Raw genomic sequence first — 26903 nt, forward strand, 5'->3', positions numbered from 1 at the left:
GGCTTAATACCAATAAAATGGAGTTACATTTAGAGAGGAAGGATAGGTTATCTTCATTTCTATGCATTTTCTTCTGATGTGACAATCAGTCATTTCTGTTATAGAGTCAAGTCAACCAGCATTTGTTAAGCACTTACTGTGTGCTAGGTGCTATGCTAAGGTTGGGAATCCAAATACAAACAGAAGCCAAGAAGTCCCTGGCCTCTAGGAGTTTATATTCTAATGAAGAAATAAAACACGTAAAAGGGAGCTGAAAAGGGGTGGGAAGACGGAGAAAATGGATTACCCACAAAAGTGGAGGACTATGTTGACAGAGGTAAAAGAATAAGGAATGGAAAGAAAGAGTTGTCTGCTAGAAAGGTTGTCATAGATAGAATGCTGAACTTGAAATCATATCTGATTGATAACTTTACCTAATCTACTTAAAAAGATAAAATATACTTTTTTTGCAGATTGAATTCTATTGTATCAAGATTAGATTGAAATATGAAGAAAGGGAGAGTGGGAGAGAGAAAAGGAAGGAAGGGAGGAAGGAAGGAAGGAAGGAAGGAAGGAAGGAAGGAAGGAAAGAAGGAAGGAAGGAAGGAAGGAAGGAAGGAAGGAAGGAAGGAAGGAAGGAAGGAAGGAAGGAAGGAAGGAAGGAAGGAAGGAAGGAAGGAAGGAAGGAAGGAAGGAAGAGAAGGAAGGAAGGAAGGGAGGGAGGGAGGGAGGGAGGGAGGGAGGGAGGAAGGAAGGAAGGAAGAAAGGAAGAAAGAAAGGAAGGAAGGGAGGGAGGGAGGGAGGGAGGAAGGAAGGAAGGAAGGAAGGAAGGAAGGAAGGAAGGAAGGAAGGAAGGAAGGAAGGAAGGAAGGAAGGAAGGAAGGAAGGAAGGAAGGAAGGAAGGAAGGACAACAATTAAAAAAAATCTCTTCTTAAACAGAGAATTCTCAATGCATCCTTCTGCAGGTCATTGCTAGAAATATGGGAATTCTGCCCCATTTGGGATTACTCAAGTCATGCCCAGAAGTCCCATATTCATCTGCTTATAAAGAGAACAAGCATTTATTAAATGCCTGCTGTATGCTAGGCACTATGTTAAAAAATTTACAAAGATCTTATTTTTTTAAATTTTCATATCTCTGTGGAACAAGTATTATTAGCACCATTTTGGAGAACAAGCAATTGAGGTAGACAGAGTAAGTGAATTGCAAAGGTCACACTAATGATGCAGTAAGTATATGATGGAAATTTGAACTCAGGTCTTTTTAAATCTAGACCCAGTGCTCTTCATACTGCCCCGAGGTGTGCCCTATAATTTGTAGTTGTCTAAGGAGTCCATATCAGTACTGATTCTGTTCTCCAGCCTTGCTCCTAAAAATCCTTCTCATGGGGATATTGTAAGGAAGCCTAGAAAACTAGGATGTGACCAAACTTACTTCTGTAATGAGTGACAGAGGCCTGGAGTCAGGAAGACTCATCTTCCTTAGTTCAAATCCAGCTTCAGACACTTAAAGCTCATGATCTTGAATAGATCACTTAATCCTGTTTGCCTCAGTTTCCTGATCTATAAAATGAGCTGGAAAAGGAAATGGCAAACCCCAAATTGGGTTATGAAGAGTTGGACATGACTATACAAGTGAACCATAACAAATCTAACTATAAATGTGGTACATTTGTGCAGACAAGAAACTGAAATTCAATGAGCTTATAGAATATGACCAAAGTCCTACATCCAATAAATGGGTCTTTGACCTGGACAATTCACTTAACTATCTCAGCCCTCAGTTTTCTCCAATGATAAAATAAAGACAGTGATAGTACCTGGTTCCTAGAATCATTTTGAGGATCAAATGATATAATGTATATAAAATGTTTTTACAAACCATAGAGACCCATGTAAATGCTAGCTACTAGCTATTTGAACCCTCTAACCCTAATTCCAAACCCATCACCCTTTCCACCATACCTAAGATGAAGACAAATTGACTATCAGTGAATGTGAGAGAAACTTGCAGAGAGAGACTTAATATATACTGTCTGGCCTGAACCTCATAATAACACTAGAAAGTAGGTAGTGTAGTTGTCATTATTTGTTTTTGAAACAAAGAACCTGAAGCTTTCAGTGGTTAATTCACCTGTATGAGTTTAAAAGGCAGAATATGAATGTGGATCCCTCCTGTCTATGGCTCGAAGAATAACATCTTTTTTGGGGGGTTCGTTTTCATTTTGTAACTTTTTAAATTTTTTTTTTATTTTTCCAAATATATGCAAAGATAGTTTTCAACATTTACCTTTGCAAAAACCTGTTGCAAATTCTTCTCCATCCTTCTCTCCTATACCCCTCTCCTAGAGATCAAGCTATCAGATATAGATTAATGATGTGCAGTCTTTAAGAATAACAGCTTGACCATGAAGTAATCCAACTTCAAAATGAGAACAGGTTGAGATGATTTTTGACTTCCATAACTATTTATTTAGAGAGGGACCAAACTTTCCCCAAAGTAACGTGAAATTGTACAGCTGTGAGATGTCTCCCCTTCCTTAATCAAAAAACAAAACCCCTTGATACCTTCTAAAAGCAAGGGAAATTATGGAAAGAGAAAAAAGAAAGTGGTCGGACATTTCAAAGAAGACCATAGCTAGAATCCTCCTTAGTCTAAGGGGGAACCCTGACTGCAGGTACACAAAGCTCGTGCTGAATATTGATTTTCTTTAAAGATGTTAATCATCACTTGTGAAACAGCAGAGCCAGGCAATCTTTGGAATGTGGCAGAAATGGGTTTTGCTTGTAAGTCGTGAAATGCTAAAAGAGAATAAATGTTTAACTGTAAACATTTGTACTGTGCAGGTGGAGAGCATAGATTGTCTGTATATACACAGACATTATGTATTGTGGTGTTATAAATAAGGAGGGACCCACAAGCTCTGGCACTTACCAACCTACTGGGGCTGGAACAACGATATTTGTTTGTTTGAATGAATGAATGCATCACCGTGAAATTCAGGGTTTTCTCTGCAACATTTTTTGCTGATATTATACTAACAGCAAGAAAGGGGGTAATGCTCACTGAATTGAACAAAAGAGCCAATGTTCATGTCACGGAGACCTGGGCTGAGAATCTGTCTATTTTGGAGGATTCCTGACCTTGTGAACCTGGACAAATTATATTTCCACGTCCACAAGGGCAAATTATTTAGATCCTTAGGGACGCCAGCCAACATCCTAAGGATATATAATTTTCAGAACCATTGAGGATTTCTCTTTCTAACAGGGCTCCACCACCGAAATCTTGGTCTCTGTCTCTGTCTCCAGGTCTCTGTCCTACTGTCTCTCACTAGGCAGCTAGAAGGTATTGTAGACAGAGCATCAGACCAGTGACTCAGAAAATTTGTTGTTGCTCAGGCATGTCCAATTCTTGGTGGCTCTGCGGATAATAGCACACCAATATATTCCATGGGGTTTCATTTATTTGGGGGATGTTTTGGTTTTGTTTATTTTGTTTTGGCAAATATACTTGAATGGCTTGCCATTTTCTTCTCCAGCTCTTTTTATAGAGGAGGAACTGAGGCAAACAGGCTGAAATGTCTTGCCCAGGGTCACACAGTTAGTAAGTGTATAAGGCTGGATTTGAACTCAGATATTCCCTATGCGAAGCCCAGTGTTCGATCCATTATGCCATGCACATGCCCTTATCTTGGTTTTTCTTTACAAATTGTCTGTCTAAGGTCTAGAGCCAAAGTATTAGGAAAGAAGTAATATATACTCTTTTACACACTCAGCATTCTCACCAAACTATTCAATTTGCAATTTCTTAAATACCTCAATCCATCTCCTGCATTAACGCCTTTGTCTTTCTCCTCCCATGTCTTGTATATTCTCTTTTTTAAATTTTCAATAGTATTTTACTTTTCTAAATATGCAAAGATAATTTTCAACTTCATTTCTGCAAGCATTTCTTATGTATTCTCCCTCTTTATGCCTGTCTCTTATATCTACCTTCTTTGATTCAAAATATAACTCAGCTACTACCTCCTATCTTTCTTAACACTCTCCATACTGTATATATTTTATACAGTATATTTTGTATTTATTATGGTAACCTTCCCCATTCAATAGAACATAAGCCCTCCCAAAGTGAGGACAGTTTTGCTTTTGCATGCTAGCACAGTGTAAATAAATCTTTATTTAAAGGCTGAACTATATTAGACTAGAAAGAATGCTAAGTGTAAAGAATGAGAGGTGTAAATGCATTTACACCTATATGACATGGATGTGACAGCAGCCAAGATGATGAAGGACAAGCTAAGAAGTGGCTAAATTAATGGGAAATTTCCCAAAATATGTGTAAGGTTGAGATCTGATGGCCCGGCTTCAACTTAGTGGCACTTTTGCAGGTACATGCAGCAGAGTCCATTGCATCCTCTATGACAAAGAGGCTCATTCTACTACTTTGGCCCTGTCCGTTTAACCCTGGTGGACAGTAGCCACTGCTGCCCCCATCGTTAAAACTCTTGCCCGCAGAGCACATTATGTTTCCACAATATAAACTTGAGTGTTTATTTTGGAAGCCTTGAATCCATAGTGCCAAGTTCAGCCTCCCTCCATAGAACTAATTTTCCCTGGGAACATTACCCCTTCTAAATGACTTTTCCTTAATGTAGATATGAAAACCTAATACCCTCATTAACCAGGAGACTAGATGAGCACAATGGACTTGTGGCCTTCGTCTTTTTATTACATTTTAGTAGCTTTCACTCCCAGGGTACATTGGGATAAGATGCCTACCTCAGTCAACATGAATCCTCCTATTAATCTGAACTGTGAGGCAGAAAGAACAATTTGTAGCTTCAGTGGAAAGGGAACTCCTGAGCAAAATCCAAATGGGGCAAACTATTTCAAGGAAACACAGAACATTCCCTAAAGTGCCTCCTTTAAGCAAGGGAGGGAAAACCTGCCCAAGCTAAGCAGACAGTCTGTCTTGATATCACCAGGTTGGCTCAATTACTTAAGTGAGGATGGAAATGTTGCTTTGGATTTTGTTTCCCAAAGGCAAGCAGTGCTCTTCTCCCATGGACAAGGTAGGGTTTACTTTAACAAAACATTTTAACAGGCCCCTGTTCTCCTGCCTTACCTCTGTTTTCATTTCTTTGGCTTCCTTTAAGATTTAGCTCAAATCCCACCTTCTGTAGGAAGCCTTTCCCAGTCTTTCTAACTGCTATTGTCATCTCTTTTCAGAGTGAATTCCATCTACTACATATATATATATATATATATATATATATGTATATGTATGTATGTAAAAATACATACACACATATATATACACACATATATATAGGTAAATTATATATATGTATATTTATGTATACACATATATATGTACACATATCTACTATATAATATATATTTAAAACCAGGTACAGAGTATATTTTTATACACAGGCACATAATAAAAATATTATATATATATATATATATATATATATATATATATTAATTAAAAACTAAGTATAGAGTATATATACATATACACATACTATATACTATACTAAATATTGTATATAAAAATTAAGTAAAGAGATAGTTTCTGTTCTTGATATCTGAGGAGCCCAATGAGCTTCATTAAGAAAAGAGAGATGTAAGATATATTGATTGATGTTGCCACCAATTGCCCTGTTCTAGAGCTTTAGTTCCTTTCTCCCATTCCTCCCCTGTTTTCCTGGGAGTGGGGGGGTCAGATTCTTATCGAGGGGAATGAAACAACCTCTTTCTTATCCTGGATGAAGAATACACCGTGGCTCTCTACTCTCTATATATCTTGGACCTATTCTCCAACAGTTTTGCCCCCTCGGTTCCCTGGCTGACAAGTGAGCCTTTACCTTATTTTGCAGGGATTTGGTCTTCCACTATATTTCTCATCTCTTTACTATATCCTTTTCCCTCCCCAACTTTCATCTCCATAACTTTACCTTCTTCTCTTTATCTGTTGTCTTTCCTCATCAGGATAGAAGCTCTCTAAAGGGATCCATCATCTGGCTCACTTGTACTTCTACCCCATCTCTTAGCAAATTATGTCAGCTCGCTCAGTCTCAGTTTCCTCATCAATAGGCATCTGCCATAGGAAGATAACACATAAACGACCATGTAAACCTTAAAGTGGCATATACATAAATCCTAGTCATTTTAAGATTTGGGGGAGGGGATAGTCTTAACCATTGAATATTGGAGCTTGGATATCTGGAGTGGAAAGACCAAGTTGATGGATAATGATTAATTACCATTTTATAATCTCTGACCCAACAGAGCCAAGGTGAAGAAAGGTGTGAACATTCTTAACATCAAGACAAGCGAGCCCCGGCAATGGGATGTCAAGCAGGAGGTGGGAAATGGTGGGAAACACTCAACCACCACGGTGATCTGCCAGCGGATAGTGTCCAGTTCTAGGAACAGGTAAGAATCATTGGAAGACATTGCTTACTGGAGTGGGGTCAGGGACAAGAGGAAATTAGTAAATAACATGTTTTTTAATCCTTTGGTTCATTTGGAATGAGGCTCTTTAATTGTTTACCTCCATCATGATCTTTGATCCTTTATTGATAGATGAAAGGGGACTCCAATATGTACCTCCCCTTAAGATAAAGCTAACCTTTAAGGCACTTCTTTAAAAAAAAATGCTTTCTCATCTTCCAACATTTTCTTAAGTAAAATAAGCAAGGGCAGTTACATATCATTAAGAAGCGGGAAGACCTGAGTTTCATTCTTCAAGGCTACAGACACATACTAGCAAATTGCTTAATTTTTTTCAGCTCCCTGATAGAGGCCTTGATAGCCCCTTCCAACAATAAATCTATGTTCCTGTGATGGTATGGTGACCTTAACTGAGAAGGGGTTATTACATGAATGTGATTTGAAGCTAGAAATCTGAAATATTTGAGGCTTTGTGCCTGTGCTGGATCTAATATGGAGGCAGAGACCAATCTATCCCACCTCAGTTAAGGTATTAGGGTACCTGAGATCTTAGATTTAAAGCTGGAAGGCTCTAAATTAAGTGACTTAACCAAAGTCACGCAGCCAGTAAGTGGCAGAGCTGGGATTTGAATCCAGGTCCTCCCTTGTATCATTTCCATACTTACTATACACCTCATGGCCAGCTCTTTGTTCCTGTTAGAAGCCATGACGTATACGCCAGCTCCAAACATTTTCTTTAGGAGAACCCTAGAATCTGAATCCTCATGGCCCCAAAAGGCTTGCTATAAGAAAAAACCCAATATTCTCAGCATATTACACTCATTTATTTTGATGAGTCCGTCCTCTGTTATAAGAAGCTTGACTTAGGACTTCTATTAACCACTGCTTAGCAGATCTATTAAACTCACAGCCTGCAAATCTGGAGGCACTTATGGTAACTACAGGACCATCTGGTGATCTATAACAGGGCAGCTTACTTTCGGATGATAAAACCACTTGATTAGGGCTTCAGAAAGAGGAGGCAGTATTAAAGATGTTCCCTCCCATTTGCAGAGGTTTTGCTTTCTTCCTGATGCTTCATGTTTGCGCTGCACACTTTGACCCAATTTCCTTGTGAACATGTCACAATTCCTTTGTTTCCTAAATCATCAGTGACCCCCTTCCCTTAAAAAAAAAGTCTTGAATTCTTAGACAAAGTTTTAAAAAGATCCATGATCTTGTTGATGGGGTATACTATGAATTGGAGCAGATTAAACCTTATCCCTCCCTTTTTATTCTATGTAGTTCTTTTCCATGTCTTCCTGAGAATGGGCAGGGATCTGAATAGCCTGGGAGTATTCCTTTTAACATGACATGGGTACAAATGTAATACACAGATCTGTGACTGAGTTTATCCTTCAATCTTGTTGTATAATCATTTTGCCGTAGAGAAGATATAAGAACAAATAACTGAGGAAATTATGACATTGTACATGTGAGTTTGTGTTTCTAGCCTCCCGTGGGGGGAAAAAAAAATCATACTCTTATCAAATGCCCACATCTTAATATGGTGCCCTTCATCCAAAGCTTATACTAATCCTCTCCTCTGAAATTATTTCATATGTATGTTGATATTGTTACTGAACCATTTCAGTGGTGTCCAATTCTTCATGACCCTATTGGGGGAAAGATACTGGAGTGGTTTGCAATTTCCTTCTCCAGCTCATTTTACAAATGCAAAAGCAAACAGGATTAAGTGACTTGTCCAGCATCACATAGCTAGGAAGTATTTGAGGTAAAATTTGAACTCGGATCTTCCTGACTCCAAGAGCAAAGCCCAGAATCTATGATTCGTGGCATCATAGAATTTGGAATTAACAATCTGCTGCTCCAACCTCATCATTTTACAAATGAGAGAACTAAGTCCCAGGGTGACGAAGAGCCCATAGTTAATAAATGGCAAAGCAAAGATTTGGGGTTTTTTGACTATAAATCTAGTGTCCTTTCCACTAAATCTTGCTTCCTTATATGGAAAAGAAGCCAGCTGTAAACAGTAGATTTTCATTTAAAAAAGCAAAAACATCTGGTATCCTTACCAGATTACTGATTCAATCCATCAAGAGAAGATAGCATTGCTTTGAACAGAATTTTCAGTTTTGCAGGGAGGGAAGGCATGGAAAGGAAATAAATGTCTACTGTTGCTTTAAAAAAAAAAAAAAAAAAAACACCTTAAAAAAGAAACAGGGTTCAAGATATAAATTGTAAGCAAGACTGCCTTTATTTATATCCATGGACTACAACAGTCAGGTTATCAAAACCTCAAGTAAATCTCCTTAATCCAATTTGCATAAAGTCTAATTAACCCACAAAAATTTTAGCCTGATTATGCAAATAAAAGTGGATGTGTTAATTAACACGGATTGAATTTGTATATGTAAATAGTCCTTCCTTTAGGTAGTAGGGCAGGATTGAGAGGGAACTAAAATTAAGAATTGCAAGGAACACACCCTAAAGTATTCCATGAGCAATTTTACCACAGTCATGTCAATGTGAGGTTTGACAAAGTGAGTTCTGAGTGAGTATTCTCATAATCCATGATTCATTTATTTAAAAATATCTCTCTCTCTCTCTCTCTCTCTCTCTCTCTCTCTCTCTCTCTCTCTCTCTCTCTCTGTCTCTGTCTCTCTCTCTCTCTCTCTCTCTCTCTCTCTCTCTCTCTCTCTCTCTATATATATATATATATATATATATATATATATATATATATATATATATATATTTATTTATTTATGTTTGCTTTGTACTCTACTGGAAGTATCTTTCTAATTAGAATCAGAGTAGCCTTGACTTTGCTTGAATCCTGCCCCTGACTGGTATCTCTGTGACAATGGACAAATCCTTTTTTCTTCCTGAGACTTGTTTTTCTCTTTTCCAAAATGGTGAAAGAAAAGGAAGGAAATAAAGTTTTTTTTTTTTTGAGTGCCTACTGTGTGCCAGGCACTGTGCTGAATGTTTTATAAATATTATTTCATTTGATCTTGACAACAATCCTGAGGAACAGGAACTATTATTATCTCCATTTTATAATTGAGAAAATGAGGCAAAGATTGAGTGACTTAATCATGGTAACACAGCTAGTAAAATTTGATTTAAACTCAAGTCTTCCTAAATTCAGACATAGTGCTCTATCCATTATACTATCTAATTGGCACAATTCCCATTGTACAGGTCTGTAGAGATCTAATGAAAACCCTTGGTGCTTCCTACAATGTATGGAACACAGTAGACTCTTAGTAAATCTTTGTTGAATTAGAGTGAAGTGTTCAGAACTGTCCCTCCTCTCTACAGTGAATAGAAAACAGAACTTGGGATCAGGAAGACCTAAGTATGAATCTGGCCCCCGGAATGTGTCAGCTGTGTGACTACCCTGTGCTTCAGTTTCCCTTTCCTATAAAATGGAAAAAATATCACCTTCTTTCCAGGGTTGTTGTAAAGATCAAATGAGATAAGTATTTGAAATGTTTTCCAAAACATGATCCATTATATACACAATACTTTAACTGTCACTACTCCCACAATTACTCTACTTCTCATCCTCATCTACCTTCATTAAAATCTATTATAAGTCTCGTAATTTCAGTCTCCTCTTAATTCTAAGTTAATATTCTAAATAAGGTTAAAAGTCATATGATTTCATGAATGACATGGTTATCTTGAGTCAGAGAAACTTGGGTTTAAAATTTGTCACTTATGTGTGAGCATGAGAAAGTTACTTAATCCTCCTAAGCCTCAGTTTCCCCTTGGTACAATGGGATAATAATACCTATAATATCTGTTTAGTGCCATTGTTGGAAGATACAAATGAGATAATGTACATAAGTTGCCTTGCCAATTTTGAAACTAATTCAACAAGCAATTTTTAAACATTTATGGAGCTTATATTCCATTGTAGGTAAGTGGGAAGGAGAATAATAACTAAGGGGTCCAGGAAGGATTTCTACTAGGAAGTACTTTCAAGCAGAATCTGGAAACCTGCCAGTGATTCTAAGAAGCTGAGATGAGGAGAGAGGAAGAGATGAAATATCTTACATAGGAAAGTTCAACTAAATGCTTTTAGCTAGAACATAGAGTGTGATTGAGAAATTTAAAATAATCCTGGGAAGATAAGTTAAGGCAAAATTATAAAGAGTTTTAAATGCCAAGTAGAAGATTGGTTTTTTTCCTGAAGGAAACCACTGAAGCTTCTTGATGAGAGGAGGGACAGAGTCAAATCTGTGCTTGAAGAATTGTAATTCAGCAGCTGTGCAGAGATTGCTGGATGTGAAGAGATCCTTTAGGCTATTGTAGTAGTCCAGGTGAGAAGTGATGATGTTTTGAACTCAAGTGATGGCCATGGGAATGAAAGAAAAAAGATGAGAGATGTTTTGCAGGTAACTGGAAGGATTTGTCAACTGATCAATAAAGGGGATGAATGACAAGGAAAAGTTGAAGACAGTGCTCAGACTGCAAAACTGTTTGACTAGAAAGATGGTGTAAGAAACTGAAACTTTAGGGGAAAGTCTGTTTTTCAAGAAAAAATAGAGCTCCATTTTGGACAATTGACCTAGAATAAGATTTTTTTAAAAAGCAAAGAGAGCTGCATAAAGGTAATTGAATTCTTGGGAATCAAGGCAATCACCAAAATAGAGTTTATAGAGAGAAAAGTCTTCTTAGGTACCAGGACACAGCCTTTGGTTTCACTTATGTATTGAGATCAGGTCATGGGACATGTCTTCAACAAAAGAAACTGAGAAGGAATTGTCATATAGGAACATGGAGGACTGAGTAGTGACTATTGTGATCCCGAAATAGAGAAGAGTGAGAGTTTTACTGGTGATTTGGATGGAACAATTTCAGTAAAATGGTAGGATTGGAAAGCCAGATGGCAATGGTGGGAACAAACCGATACAATCTTTTGGGGGTTTTACTAGGTTCTTTTTTTTTTCTGTGAGTTTAATTGTGAAAAGGAGACTAAATATAGGAAACTAGCTTAAGGGTTAGCAGAGTCAAATGAAGTTTGTTCTGTTTTGTTTCAAAGATGGAAGAATCTGGGTACATTTATAATCAGAGAGGAGTGAGGTTCCCCCCTTCCTTTCTGCCTTCCTCATTGCTAAGGGAAGGGAAGAAACCCAATACCTCCTCAAGAATCTGCTTCAAGCCCTAAAAAACTGGCAATCTCACATCTTGATATGTTTTGCAAAGGGAAACCACACAGGAAAGGAATGGATCATGCCTCCTTGATCAGTGGTGGGCCCAGTAGCCATCTTGATCAAAAGTAGAGAATATGGAAGTACTCCTAAGACTGGATGGCCGTCCCTACTCTATGTCTATGTTACCCTGATCCCGTGATAAGGGCCTAACCTAAATAGTGACTCCGATGATTGGAATTGCACATGTTAGAGTGAAGCATATGTAGCATAGCATATAAGAAAGTGGAATGAATCAGTCCCATCTTCTATAAAGGAAGTCTTTGGGAGAAGTTATGCTCTTTCCTCTAACCCTCCAATAAAAGGGAAGAGGAAGCTGAGGGAGAGGTAGGAAAGTGTTGAGTATCCATTGCTTAACTTAGTAGTGTGGTTGTGAGATTAGAAGTGATCATCTCATTCTAAGAGAGGCATCTTGATCTATGGAGTTAAAACCCAACAGAGCTGCAGATGGAGAGTGGGATGAGAAGCACTTCAGAAATCAGCCTCTGGGATATCTGCCAAGAAAGTTGGGATACTGTGAATGAAAACATCAGATCAGATAATATATGCAAAGCCCTTCCCGAACTTCTCAATACATATGTTAGCTCTTATTGTTACTGAAGTCATTGTTTTGTAATGAGTGTAGTTTGGATGAATGGATGGATTGATAGAAGGAAGGAAGGGAAGGAGGAAGGAAGGAAGGAAGGAAGGAAGGAAGGAAGGAAGGAAGGAAGGAAGGAAGGAAGGAAGGAAGGAAGGAAGGAAGGAAGGAAGGAAGGAAGGAAGGAAGGAAGGAAGGAAGGAAGGAAGGAAGGAAGGAGGGAGGAAGGGAGGGAGGAAAGAAGGAAGGAAAGGAGGAAGGAAAGAAAGAAGGAAAGGAGGAAGGAAAGAAGGAAGGAAAGGAGGAAGGAAAGGAGGAAGGAAAGAAGGAAGGAAAGAAGGAAGGAAAGAAGGAAGGAAAGAAGGAGGGAAGGAAGGAGGGAAGGAAGGAGGGAAGGAAGGAAGGAAGGAAGGAAGGAAGGAAGGAAAGAAGGAAGGAAGAAGGAAGGAAGGAAGGAAGGAAGGAAGGAGGAAAGAAGGAAGGAAAGAAGGAATACTGTTGAAAGCCTCTTATCATTTGAAGATACAAATACGAGCAGGCTAGATTTCCCCTGCCTTCAGAGATTTTACTTTTTAATAAGAGAAGACAACACATATAGGGAAGTAGCAATACCTCCATATATAACGCTAGTAGAAGACTGCAGTCTTTCCTGATCAGTCTATAACCTATAACAGAAAAGGAGAGGGAAACCTGTGCAGTGGTGAGTAAAATCATAGAACAATTCATTGATCTGTCTTTTTTAGGAATGAGAAAGTTTCCAGAGGTAGAGGTTGAATGGGAGATGGTGAAAGAAGAGGTGGGATGCAAGGAGGGAAGAATAAAGTTAAGAAGGTTGAGAAGCGTGCTGTAGGTCATAGAGATCACCAGGAGGTGGCGTGGTGGGCCTGGATTCAGGGAAAGCATGATAGCTACTCATCAGTCAGATCCTTGGGGTCCCAGGGGAATAGAGTTGAAAACTGGAATCCAGTCAGTAGGGCATGGAGATGGCAGGAAGGTCAATAACTAAGTATGGTATGGTAGCAAGAAATCTCCGTCTGGAAGCAGAGATTCCAGGTTCACATTCTGCTCACCTGTGTGACCTTGGACAAATCACAACCTCTCTGAACCTGTTTTCTCATCTGTTTGATAAGATAATCCTCTAAAGTTCCTTCTCACTCCATATAAATCTTTGGTTTTTGCCTTCCTTAAGTTTGGAGGGGTTTTTGGTTGTTATTTTCTTAAAATAGGTCACAGTTGTAATGCCTTTATAACCCTGAGATATGGTAACATTTATTTCTCATATATACACTTACCTAGATTCTAGGCATCTAGATGATAGTGGATAGTGCCCTAGCCATGAGTCAGGAAGACTCACTTTCCTGAGTTGAAATCTAGCCTCAGATACTTACTAGCTGTGTGACCCTGGGCAAGTCACTTAACCCTGATTGCCTCACTTTCCTCATCTGTAAAAATGAGCTGGGAAAGAAAATGGCAAACTACTCCAGTTGGTTGATTGCTGCCCTTCATTCTTGAAAAGAACCAAAATGACTTCACTATGTTAGAGTCAATCAAGTTAGGGTATCCAGCTGTTAATCAGACCAATATGAACTCAGAATGCTCTGCCACAGTCCATGTGAACATTTGGAGTGAATTCTTTAACTTTGTGCATCTCATGTTTCTTCTGAGCTAATTCAATTCTGTTTTTCTCATGGAGCACAGGGTTTCTCTGATGAGGGTACGCCATGCTGGGCAGTCCCACGCTAGTATCTTCCATGTCATATCTTTACAATAAAACCCTAAATAGGGTCACAAAAAGTCAGACATGACTGAACAAGAACAATAAAGGCTACTACACTTGACAGTACTTGGTGCTGAGATACCTTCTGAAAAGGTGAAAAGAGATTCATTTCTTTTATTGGTCTTACAGAATCTTTTATTGGTCTCACAGGATGTCTTGTATTCCAATGGTTCCTTATTACCTCCAGGATCAAATTTTTCTTTTTTTGGCATTTAAAATTCTTTACTTCCCATCCCTTCCCTGTCTTTTTAGTCTCCTTACACATCCCTTCCCTCCATACACTCTGGTCCATTTCTACCAGCTTCTGTCTGTTCCTCACATATTTTGATTGTCCCTTCTCTGTGCTCCCTTCCCTTTCACTGGAAGACTCTCTTTCTCAGCCTCCCAGAATTCTTCTTCCTTAAAGACCCAGCTCAAGCACTACCTTCTGCAACCTTATGTTTCCCTCTGTGTTACTGGTCATTTAGTAAGGGCTATTTAATCGATTTAGAGAACCCTTAAAAGAGGAAACTCCCTTTACTACTGCAGTTTAACAACTTATAGGAAATATATAGTCAGAGAGTGGCCCCGATCACTGCGAATATAAGTGACTTGCCCAGAGTCATACAGACAGTATATGTTACGAGTCAGAACTTGAGCCTTTCTAGTTCCGAGGCCAGCTCTCTATCCACTATGCTACAGTTGCCTGAATTAGGAGGAGCAGGAAGAGGAGGAGGAGAAAAAAGAAAGATGAGGAAGAAGAGGAGGAAGAGGAAGAAAAGGAAAAGGAAGAAGGAAGGAAAAATAAAAAGAAAGAAGAAAAAAAATAAAAGAAAAAAAGAAGGAAGAAGAAGAAAAGAAAAAGGAGGAAGAAAAAGAAGAAGAAAAAGAAAGAAGGAAGCAGGAAGAAGAATGAAAAGGAAGGGAAGGTGAAGGAAGGGAAAAGAAGGAGAGGGAAGAGAGTTTTTTATACTCTAGTTTATGAATATATTTGTTCCTTTTTGTAAATGAGCACTGGGTAGGAAAAGATGGTGAACTAATGAATTGTTCAACAAGATAAAGGACTCTGGCTTTACTACCTACTGGAACTGCATCCTTTATATACAGTATCTAGATTAGGGATGGAGGGCTTGTTAGGAAAACTGTCAGACAGAAAAGCTGCTTAGATGTCACACTTGATCCCCATGGCCCTAAACCTTGGAGAGGCTTGTGGGCTTATGGTCCTGCAACCATCTGTCTGATAAACCCCTCAAACCCAGAAACACGGTTTGCATCTGGTATGCAAGCATCCCGGACTGTGTCATATTTAATATTTTGTCCCTCAGATTAATTTTTCAACAGAGTGAGCATCTCAACAGTCATGCAAAATGAGCTAACAACACAGAGGATTGTACTTTATATTAACAGGATGTAAGACAAACATAACAATTAACATTCTGCCCAGATCCTCCCTCCATCAATGCCATATGACTATAAGTGATTCAGGCATGAAACAAAATGCCTCTGTGGCTGCAGGAGGGGAAGCTAAGTATGTGAACAGCATGTGTTTAACAGGAACATACTTTGTAGTTCTTCCAGCCTGTGCTGCTCGGGGAACTTCCTCTATTTTCCCCTCTGTCTTCCTTCCTTCAATTCCCAATGTTCTTCTTCCCCTCACAAGCCCTGGCATTCACTCTATTCTACAGACAGGAATCAATTAAGGAAGGATTTTGGGAAGGTTGCTTTGCACAGAACAGTGAAGTGTAAAAACTGCTGCTGTTCCCCTCTGCTTCCTCCCCATCCTTCCCTATTTAATCTACGATCTCTTTGGTTTCCAGCTGTTGCCACTCATCCTTCCAGATGTTGAGTGCCTTTGAGTAGTTTCCTTGCTGGGAGATGGTTCCCATCTCACTCTAAGTGATCAGGTTGTCCACAGTTAATGCTGAATCTCTGAGGGTTTTGCAAAAATAATTCTGATGTCACCTCCCGAGAGGCCTTAAAGGTATTTTGTTCTGTTTTGTTTTGTTTCATTTTGTGGAACAGTAGAAAAATATCAATGTTTCCTTATTGGAAAATTGAGGCTGGCTTTAGTCCTCTGACCTCTGAGCATTGGACCTCCATGCTCTAGATTCTTCTCCATTTTGGACTGGTTCAGGGAAGAAGATATTTTTGGAAACTGTGCTGACTTTTTTAGGTTAATGGGGAATAGAGAGCAGAGAGAGCTTCTGGGAGAGATGAGAGTTGCCCTCAAAGGCCAAAGGCACAGGTTAGATATTTGTTTGGCCCAGATGGCACTGATTTGTTCTCTATTCCCAGGTTTCCACTTTAACTCAAACCATCCTCCTTGAAAACATGTACATGTCGTGGGCAACTGAACAAATGCCTGTGGATATGGACTCCATCTACGCATCCCTTCTGACAAACAAACAGAAACTCCAGGCTCATATTTTATCAGCCTCATGGTATCATTAGCATTCATTAAGCACCTACTTTGTATCGTGATAGGCATTCAGGATACAAAAACCCAAACCACAATTCTTGCCATTGAAAATCTTCCATTCTATAGCAGGAAAAACTAAGAACACATCAAAATAAAAAAACAATTAAAATAATAGCTCTCACTGACATAGAACTTTACATATGTCATCTCTGAATCTCACAGCATGAGGGATGGGTTATCATTATCCCCATTTTAAAGATGAGGAAAGTGAGGTTTTTAGAGGTGAATATATTTATTAAGTAAGTATCAAAGTCAGGACTTGAACTCATGTCTTCCTGGATCCAAATTCAGAGCTCTATCTTCTACACCAAAAAATAGAAAGTAATTTGGGAAATACAACAGAAAGTAAGGAGCTCAGAAAAGGTCTCCGTAGGAGACGGCCCAAAGCTGGGCTTTGAAAAGAATTCTTATTAGCAAGAAGCACATGTGAAGAGGGAGAATGTTCCAAGCATGGGGAAAGCCTGTGTAAAGAAAGAGATTCAGTTCGGTACTCAGCATCTGCCATGCAAAGCCCATTGCTAGATAGAGAATACAAAGATTTTTTTAAGATGACAAGTCCTGCTCTCATGGAGTTTATGTTCTACTTGAGTTTAGAATAGTGATTCTCAAACTTTTGTTCTTGGGTATCTTTATGGTATTAAAAATTTTTGAGAATCTGTCCAAAGAGTTTGGGTAATTTTTATATATTATATGTTTACCATATTAGAAATAAAAACTAATTTTTAATTTGTAGACTTTCTGAAAGAGTTTTAGAAATGCTCACGATTCTCTGGATCTCACTTTGAGAATCTCACTTTTTTAAAAGATGAAAAAATATATAGAAAATTATTGTATAGTACAAGAATTAATGGAGACAAAGGAGAGTATCTAGGACCATGTAGCATCCAAAGTTCAGGAGGAAATTTTGAGATGGCTTATTCCTTCATGGAAACAAGAATTCAACAAGTACCTAAAATAAATTTGAATTGAGGATTTGTTTTTAACTTTGCCAAATGAATAAACAAATGAATTAATGAATGAAAAAGCATTTACTAAGCAAAATATGCAAAGCCATAGAAATGCCATAGAATCCAAATTCGAACAGAAATCAACAATGATGAAGACTTCCAGTATATCTATCCTTTCTGATGTGTTGCCATATACATTGTTGTTTCTAGGGGAAGAAGGGTTTTTATGAGTCTATATATGACCAATGAAATTGTCTCTCTCAGATTAACTGGAAACCTGATATACTATACTATAGTATATAGTAACTGCACTTGGCCAATATAATACATGTCTTCATTAAGAGACTGACTCAGTCCCACATGGAATTAATGGATAATTTTTTTAGAACTGGAAGGAACCTTAAAGATCATCTTGTCCAACCCCCTAATTTTAGACATGGGGAAAATGAGGCTAAGTAACTTGGCCAACATCACATAGAGAACAAGTAGCAGAAGAAACATTCAATAACTCTGGCTTTCTTTAGTATTCCTTATAAACTCTTTCATCATGAAAGCTCGTTCCACTCCTGGACTACCTCTCACACTAAAACACTTTCCAGGCCTTACTTTATGATTGATTCCTCCCAGAACCATCCATTTAAGGAGACCCACACCAAAGACTCTAGGATCATTCTACTAGACTTTCTCTGTGATCTGACTCCCTCCTTCCTCTCCCACTTTTTAGCTTTTTTACGTGGTGTTTTTTTTTTTTTCCATTAGAATGTAAGTTTCTTGAGGCAGGGACTATTTTTCTATATACTCCCACTACACAAAACCTGGTGCAGTCAGCACTTAGATTCTTGTCAATTGGACTGAATGAATGAATGAACCACCCAGGCAGTACTGATTTCCTGGAATTGGCTTTGGGGAAAACTTTGTATTGACTTTAGAAACCAGCCAATCATAAAGTGAGTCTAGGGGGTGGAGAGAGTGCTTTCTCATGAGAGATAGTCCAACTGTTGAATGAGCTTAGAAGGTGAAGAGGTTTTTGTGGAAGAGTAGAGAAATGTCAATGTTTCCTTATTGGCAAATTGAGGAGGCTGACTTAGGTGATTGCTAAGGCTCCTTCTATCTCTAATGACATCTGTTTTGAAATATATCTGCAGCTTTCAAGCAATAATACTGTTCTGGGCATTTGGGCAAGAGTACTCTAGAATCACCCATGTTTTCTGCAAAGGTCACCTACTTCTTTCAGCTCCGTGTATCTCTTTGTCTTTAAAAAAATTTGCAGGATTAATTGGACACCAATCTGGAGCATACAGGTTCCTTCCCCTGTTCCTTCCCATTTTAAATCCATCTTGCTAATTGGTGGGAAGTTAATTTCCCTTTTCCATGTTAACAACCCAGGGTGAGGTATTTTGGTGTCTTTGGTTTGCTTTTTGGTGTTGGCTGTTCATTTTTCTTCCCAGAAGCACATGTCATGAGAGAGTATTCAATGGTGCAGGGACCATTTTTTACTCTCCTCCAAACAGAAACATCTGCCGGAGCCTATAACCAGGCGAGTTCAGAAGAAGGGCACCATACTGCTGCAGAGCTGCTCAGCCTTGCATAGTCACTCACCCTGCGGTGGAAAGGAATAAATTAGCCAGGCAATAAAACATGAAGCATTTTCCCATCCTCTCCCTCCCCAAGTCTGAAAACAGTGAATAAAATACCTATTAGTATTCATTTAGGCAGTTTGACTTGCAAACTGTATATACATAAATATATTCTGGTATTTGTACTTAGAGAATTCTGGAATAATGAAACTCATCTGAGCAACTTAATATGAAGAATTCTAGCAAAGTTCTAGGGAATCATATACTGAAAAGAAAGGAAGCAGTCCTCTGCACAAGTCATTAATGTTTGTGGAGGATAAATCATTAGAATGGATCTTATCAGGGACCAGCATCCTCTACTCCCAGAACATCAGGGTTGTAGGGGACTTCAAAGGCCATTTAGCGCAACTCATATTTAGATGATACAGAGAATAAGAGAGCTGACTCTAGACTCTAAGGACTCAGGTTCAAATATCACCTCTGACCTTTTAGTCAATTAACATATGTTGTTGTTCAGTCGTTCTGTAAGTCCATTTGGGGTTTTCTTGGCAAAGCTACCACAGTGATTTGCCATTAAAGACTTTCTATATGCCAAGCATATGCTAAAACCTGGGGATACAATTAAATGAAGAAATTCCTGCCTGCAATAAATTTATATTCTAATGGGAAACGAGAACATATAAAAGAACATGTAAAGAATAAAGACAGATATATACACAGTTATTTAAGAAGGTGAACCCTGGTAGTTGAGGGGATCAGAAAGGGTTTCATGTACAGAAGGGTACTTAAGCTGTGTCTTGAAGAAGGAAAGTCTGTAGTGAGGAAGAATTGTATTCCAGCATGGGGAAATGATTAATGCAAAATTTTGGTGGCAATCCTAGAACTATGACCCAACAATCTATGACATCAGGCCAGGGGGAACCCTTCCCACTTTTGAATAGCTCTTCATTATTTACAGCTTTTTATTGTTTGTTTCCTCTTATAGAGAGCCAGCATCTAACTGTGTAATGTAGACTCATTGCTCCATGTCTTGCCCTTGAGAACCAAGCACAATAGACCTTGTGACTCTTCCAAATAGCCCCTAAAATACTGGAAGACAACCAAATGACCTCCAAGTGCCACATCCTCAGGACAGTAAAGTATATTTGGCAGCATCCTTTTTTTTTTTTTTTTTTTTTTTTCAGAGTAGGCCTTTGATTTCATAGATGTAGAGGATTCTAGGCAAGGAAACGCAGTCTCCTAATGCAAATTACCACCTTTTGGTATGTAGTTACTCTGATAACAATATCTTTTATATCTTTATCCCCATTAATCTTCACTCAATTTTTCTCTTTCAATCATTTTTCAGTCATGTATGACAATTCTTTTTTGAGTTTTTATGTTTAGAATTTATAAATATACATATTTATAAAAATAATATTTTATTTTCCCAAATACATGCAATGGTAGTTTTCAACATTCAAGTTTTTTTTTTTTCAAGGAGAAACATACTTTTATTTTGTCCATATGAAAACTTAGAATAAATGAGTACAATGAGACAATCACTTAAACTCAGAAACGAAAGATGCTACAATAATAAAATGGCCTTGTTTTGCTATAGCAATAAAATAACCAAGTGCAATGATTTGATTTAATAAAATCATCTTTCAAAAGCTGTTGCTATGAGTATTTTAACTAGAAAATGTTCTAAAGAAATGTATTCCTCTCTCTTTTGCTGTTGCATTATTTGTTATTAGAACTCAATTGTTTCCGAGCCTTACCTGTATTATCTACCATCCTTTTCTTGATTCTGGATCTTCTCTCTCTTTGATCTGTCATGAGTGCAAAAAGAGCTGACTTCTATGTAATATATGGTCGCCATTCTGTATTCATATATGACATTCAGCCTTACTTGCTCAAGGGATGGTGTTCAGGTTCCAACCACAAAAGGTATGACTCTGGTAGAGTGGAAAAAGTATTGGATTTTGTTATCAAAGGTAGAACATTCAGATACCTTTGCCAAACCTTGTGGTCTAAAGTTTTCTCCCTCTTCCCTCGTCTCCTTTTTTTTTCCCCCTGAGGTTGGGGTTAAATGACTTGCCCAGGGTCACACAGCTAGGAAGTGTTAAGTGTCTGAGGCCAGATTTGAACTCGGATCCTCCTGAATTCAGGGCTGGTGCTCCCTTGTCTCCTTTTTACAAGACAGCAAGCTATCCACTATAGGTTAAACATGTGGAATTCTTCTAAATATATTTCATATTTGTCATATATGACAATTTGTGACCCCATTGGGATTTTCTTGGCAAAGAAAGTGAAGTTATTTTCCATCTCCTTCTCCAGCTCATCTTTCAGATGAAGAAACTGAGGCAAACAGAGTTAAGTGATATCCCCAGGGTCGCACAGCTAGTAAGTGTTTGAGGCTGGATTTGAACTCACAAAGTTGAGTTTTCCTGACTAGGCGCTCTCTTTAACTGTCCCAGTTGCTCTCTAGCATGCTTTACTCTGCTCACACTAGAATTACTTACTTGAATATGTTTTCTTAAATACTATGTTGCTATATAATATCCTGTACTGTATAATATACTACTACTACCATTTGTGCACAAATATCCACATGTATATATCCCTTTCCATTTGATTAGAGTGTTTTCCCTCAGTTGATTATCTCTAACTCACCCTTTTTTGTTTTTAATCATTTGCATATTGTCTTCTTCATTAGAATGTAAGCTCCTTGAGGGAAGTGATTATATGCCTTTCTTTGTATCCCCAATTCTAAGCATAATGCCTGTCATGCACTAAATGCTTAATAAATGCTCATTGACTTTACTTGACTATGATACATCCTTTTTGGAACTGTATTCCTATCATGGGTCTCATCCTCCTAAGTCTTAATAATACCTAATAAGTCATCTATGCCTTTTTGCAGAAGAATTTCTCATTTAGCTCACTTATTGCCCATGCTTTGTGCATTGGTATACAGATGTCAGAGACCGTGAGCCATATTTCTACCTCCTTTCTTGGATTTTGTCACCTGGGATTTCTGGGCTTCTCACGGCTATTATTCTTTATCTATTGTATCTCCTCTCTATGGTTTCTGGCTTCACAGATATACTGAGGCATTTTTCTTTCTCCTGATTCTTTTTCACTTTAAAGTCCTAGATTAGATTTCCCAGGCACCAAGCAAATGCTTTTTTCTCAGCTCTTGTTAAGTACTACCTATATATTTTAAAGCATGGTCCATAAATCCAAAACTCTTTCCCAGGTGCCATCTTCTTAAGCAGCTGCTCCGTCTCTGCCTTTCCTCTTCAATCAGCAAGTTTGGGATGAAAACACAGAGAAACAGTTTGATGTTGAGAAACAAGGCTTATATATGGTCTTGGAAAATATGAGTTCACGTCCTGACTTTCCTACATGAATTTATGGACTTGGACAAATCATTTGTAGTCTTTGGGGCTTTACACTAAGGATTTAGAGTTTGATATTCAGAGCGGGGAAGTACTTTTGAGGCCATCACATTCAGCACCCCCATCTTACAGATAAAGAAACTGATCCTCTAACCAATTTTAATTTCTGCTTTTATTAAATGGACAAGCTGGATGACACAATCTCTTAGGTTCCTTGGAGGACTAAGTTTATCTTTCTATAATTATATAAAATTAAAATTCTGCAGACTTTAAGGAAAAATACCATACTGCTCCAAGTGAACTTTCAAGGGTGACGCATAGTAAGGTGTGCTATCTCTGCAATTTTTTCCTCTCAGACAACTATCTGTCATGAGTATAGACATTTGTCTGGCCTAAAGTTGGGTTGATAACCCAACTAGTCTCTCGAAGGCCTGACCAGACCCTAACACCTTAGCATTTTAATGTCAGATAGAACTCAGCAGGAATTTTTTATAAACAATCCATTGTTCCTGGGTACAAGTCCACATCTTATTATCCTGGCACATTTGTAAACATTGTTTCCTAGTATCAGTGTAGATAGACACTCGACTCTGTGCCTTCTGTTGATGTATATTGCAAACATTAGAATGGACTAAAATCCAACTTGATCTGATGGCTTCCTCCATCTGTCAGCTATATATTTTATCGGTTGAGTTTTGAAGATACTGATTATCTCAATAGATAATTCTGAAAGTGAGATAGAGAATTTATCTATTCATATAAGAATAATGCCAACAGTGTCTTAGTGAAACCCAATAGGAAAAGTTTGGTTAGGTAAAGAGATAAATGACAAACTGGTGGATTCATAGCAGAGCATATGTCTGAAGACTAATTCATGTGTTTTCCTAACCCAAGCCCCCATCACCAGAATGGGGATTTTTGTATTAGCTTCACTTTTTTTGTTTTCTTTCAGAATTCTGATGCTCATTCCCCAGTTGAAAATGAAAATACATAATGTAAATAAATCTCTCGGCATCTGTCTTGAAATGACTTAGTATCGGATTAATGAGTCCCTTAAGCCCCAACCAGACCAGTAATTCACCATTGATAGAATCTTGTGGCATTAGTATTATGGCTTCCTGACATAAAACAGGTGTGTTTTGGAATTCTCTGTTATCTATTAGATATAGCAGCTTGAAGGAGAACAAAGGGGAGTGGACCTGAAATCAGCAGGAACCTGAGTTTGAATCCTGTTGTGTGTATGGTTTGTGTGTCTGTATCTTCCTCCCTCTGTCCCTCTTTCCTCCCTACTTTCCTCTTCACACCTCACTTCTTTTCTCTTCTCTCCTCCTTTCCTCTTCCTTCCTTTTCTCTCCATTTCCTTCTCCCCCTTCCCCACTCTTTCTGTCTGTCTTTGACTTTGTCTGTCTCCCCTCCTCTGCATGTTTGTCTTCTGTCTCTGTCTCTGTCTCTGCCTCTGTATGTATGTTTCTTTCTCTGTCTACCCCCTTCCTCTTTCTCTGACATAGCAGAGGCTTGATGATTGCTCATTAACTTAGATATCCATATTATTGGGCTTGATTTTTTTTGCATAAAATCAGAATTTAAGAGTCAGAAAGAGACTAAGCAATTGTCTGGTCCAAATTTATTTTTATGTGGGTAAACTGAGGCTGAGGAAGTTTAAAAGATAGGCCTAAAGTAACATAGTAAGTAAATTAATGTTAACTTTAAATCTAGAATGTACATCACCTGACTTCCTTCTATCCTGGTTCTCTTTCTCCTATATAGAATGCTTTTCTTTTGTAATATGGAACATATTCATCTTATCTTTGTATGTGGATATTAAATTCCTCATGGATTTGGACCAAGGCTCAGAGTTCCTTGACCTCTTAGTGTCAATCACAGAGTACTGCTTATAGATTTGCTCATTTGACCCTCATGATTTCTCATTAAATATCTGTTGATTGGTTTTTTACAGAGTTAATAACTAATGATAATAATAATAGCAGCTTACTATTATATAACACCTACTATGTGCTAAACATTTTAAAAGACTATCTCATCTGATTTCACTATAATATAGTATAGGTAAGTGCTTATTATTATCCCCATTTTAAAGTTAGGGAAACTGAGAAAGGCAGAGAGGCTAAGTCACTTTTCCAGAAGCACATAACTAATAAGGGTTTGAATTCAGTCTTTCTAACTCTAGATCCAGTACTTTACCTGTTATACTATCTTGTTATTTTTCAGTCAAGTACAACTCTCCCATCTGGGGTTTTCTTGGCAAAGATACTGGAGTAGTTTGCTAGTTCTTTCTCTAATACATTTGACAGATGAGGAAACTGAGGCAAACAGGCTTAAGTGACTTGCCCAGGGTCATGCAGCTGGTATGTTTATGAGGCTGAATTTAAACTCAAGAATGACCAGTGTTCTATGCACCCTGCTATCTGCTATGCACGGTGTATCACCCAGCTGCCTAGAAATGATATGATGTATTATCAGAGATCCTTCAACGTGGTGTTCTACTTCACACCCACCTTTTTTTAAAATAACTACACCGACATTCAGAATCATCAGTGCTAGGCAAGAAGGTTAAGAAGCATTTAATTGACCTGGGTGTATATATTAGATCAATAGGTGAGCATACACCCGCAGATATCCAGAAATCAGAGCAGTAAAAGGAAACTCAATAACAGTTTTATGATGGCATCTAAGTGACCTCAGCCCCCAAATTCATACCAACTTCTACCAATTGTAATGAAAGAGTGCACTTAGTAGGGACATCAATTCCATCAGCACTGACTGGACCTTTATTGAGGGAGCACATGCTGTTGCAGTCCCATGATCAATTAAACCAACTTTTATGGGCCATTTAAGAATCTAATCAACCTGTATGCCTTTGTTTCTGTGGTGGAAATGTCCTTTAGTTTATATGAAAATGATAAAGTCTTCCAAAGCACCCTGCAGAATTTCATTTATGTAGTAGGTTCTGGGAAACTATGTTATATGAAAGATGTTTTCCCATTCATCCTTTAAAGCCAAGGAAACTGGTTGGAGAGGCATGTGTGGACATGGAGAATGGAGGAAAAAGATAAGGAAAAGATATGGGACCTACTCATTGATCTAGTGTTCCATGCCCCGAGACCTTCTGCTCTTGGTCTCTGGGATGCCTGTTGCCAAGACTTTCTCTCTGGGCTGTATTTTCAGTACCAAGATCTAAAATCTTTCTCTAGAGGCATCCAGACAATAAACTAATCGAGCATAAAATTTATTAAGCACCATATGTAAGGTACCGTGCCAACACTGAAGCTACAAAAAGAGATAAAAAGCCATTATGGAATTTACAATCTAATGGAGTGGATAAAATCTGATTTTGAATCGGGAAGCTCTGAGTTCAATGTGGTAATTGTCTCAGAAACTTGCTAGATGTGTGACCCTGGACAAATCCTTCAAGCCTGTGTGCCTTAGTTTCTCATCTATAAAATGAGGTGAAAATGAAATGGCAAACCACTCCAGTACTTCAGCCAAGAAAACCTCCCCAAAAAGAGGGTAGTCACAGAGTCAGATGTGACTGAACAATCACAAACAGCATTTATAAAGCTTTAAAGTTTGCAAAGTCTTTGTCATGTGATATCTCACTTGATCTTACCCTGATATAGAGATCCTATTATTATCCCCACTTTACAGATATAGACAATGAGGCAGAGAGAGGTTAAACGAAACGCTCAAGATCACTCAGTCCATAAGTATCTGAGGCAGAATTCAAACTCAGGTATCCCCAACTCCAGCTCAAGAGCTCTAAACACTCTGGACTTGCAAAGTCACTCATACCCATTTTCTCACATGAACTTTTCATTGGTCAAGTGAAAACAAGTGCTACTGAGAGTACTATCTCCATTTTATGGACAAGAAATCTGGCTTTCTGAAAAGTTAAGGGACATGTTGATTGTCACTGTACTAGTAACTTTCACAGATGAGATTTATAAACTCTTCACTCCAAATCCAAAAGTCCATCCACAACTCTAGGCCAAGCCTCCAAACTGGAAAGGATGATTCTTCATGTGAACATAGACACAGAAATACACAGATACACACATGTGTGTCTATATATGTATACATATGTATATATAAATAAATCATATGTGTGTGACTTGCCCAGGGTCATACCTCTTGTTTCTGAGACCAGGTCCTCCTGATTCCACAATAAGTATTCAATCCACTACACTATCTAGCTATACCTGCATCCTCTCTTTTTAAATACATTATTTTTCTTTTTCCCACTGTAAGATGTTGCCGACTTTAGGTCAGGGATTATAATTGTAGGTGACAAATCTTATGTAGAAAGGCACATGCTCCTTACTCTCCAGCTTTATCCCCACTATACTCCCCAAACCACCAACAACAACAAAAAAACACCTTTCAGTCATTTATCAATGCTTAGGTTCCCTTAATTAAACCCCTTCTTTGTATTTGTGGCTGTGGGGAAGCAATCATTTTGGACATCTCTCAAGCTGTTAAGAATCTGCTTG

At 38.2% G+C, this 26903-nt stretch overlaps 1 protein-coding gene across 1 annotated transcript in view; it reads left to right on the top strand.

Annotated features, from left to right (window-relative positions):
* TMEM132C (transmembrane protein 132C) overlaps window positions 1–26903 on the top strand; it is a 525373-nt gene that overhangs the window by 304282 nt on the left and 194188 nt on the right. The window contains exon 3 of the mRNA XM_074299414.1: window positions 6284–6430. Coding sequence (XP_074155515.1) covers window positions 6284–6430 — 147 coding nt within the window. The remainder of the gene's footprint in view (window positions 1–6283; window positions 6431–26903) is intronic.

This window comes from Sminthopsis crassicaudata, chromosome 1 (genome assembly GCF_048593235.1).
Source record: "Sminthopsis crassicaudata isolate SCR6 chromosome 1, ASM4859323v1, whole genome shotgun sequence".
NCBI lineage: Eukaryota > Metazoa > Chordata > Mammalia > Dasyuromorphia > Dasyuridae > Sminthopsis > Sminthopsis crassicaudata.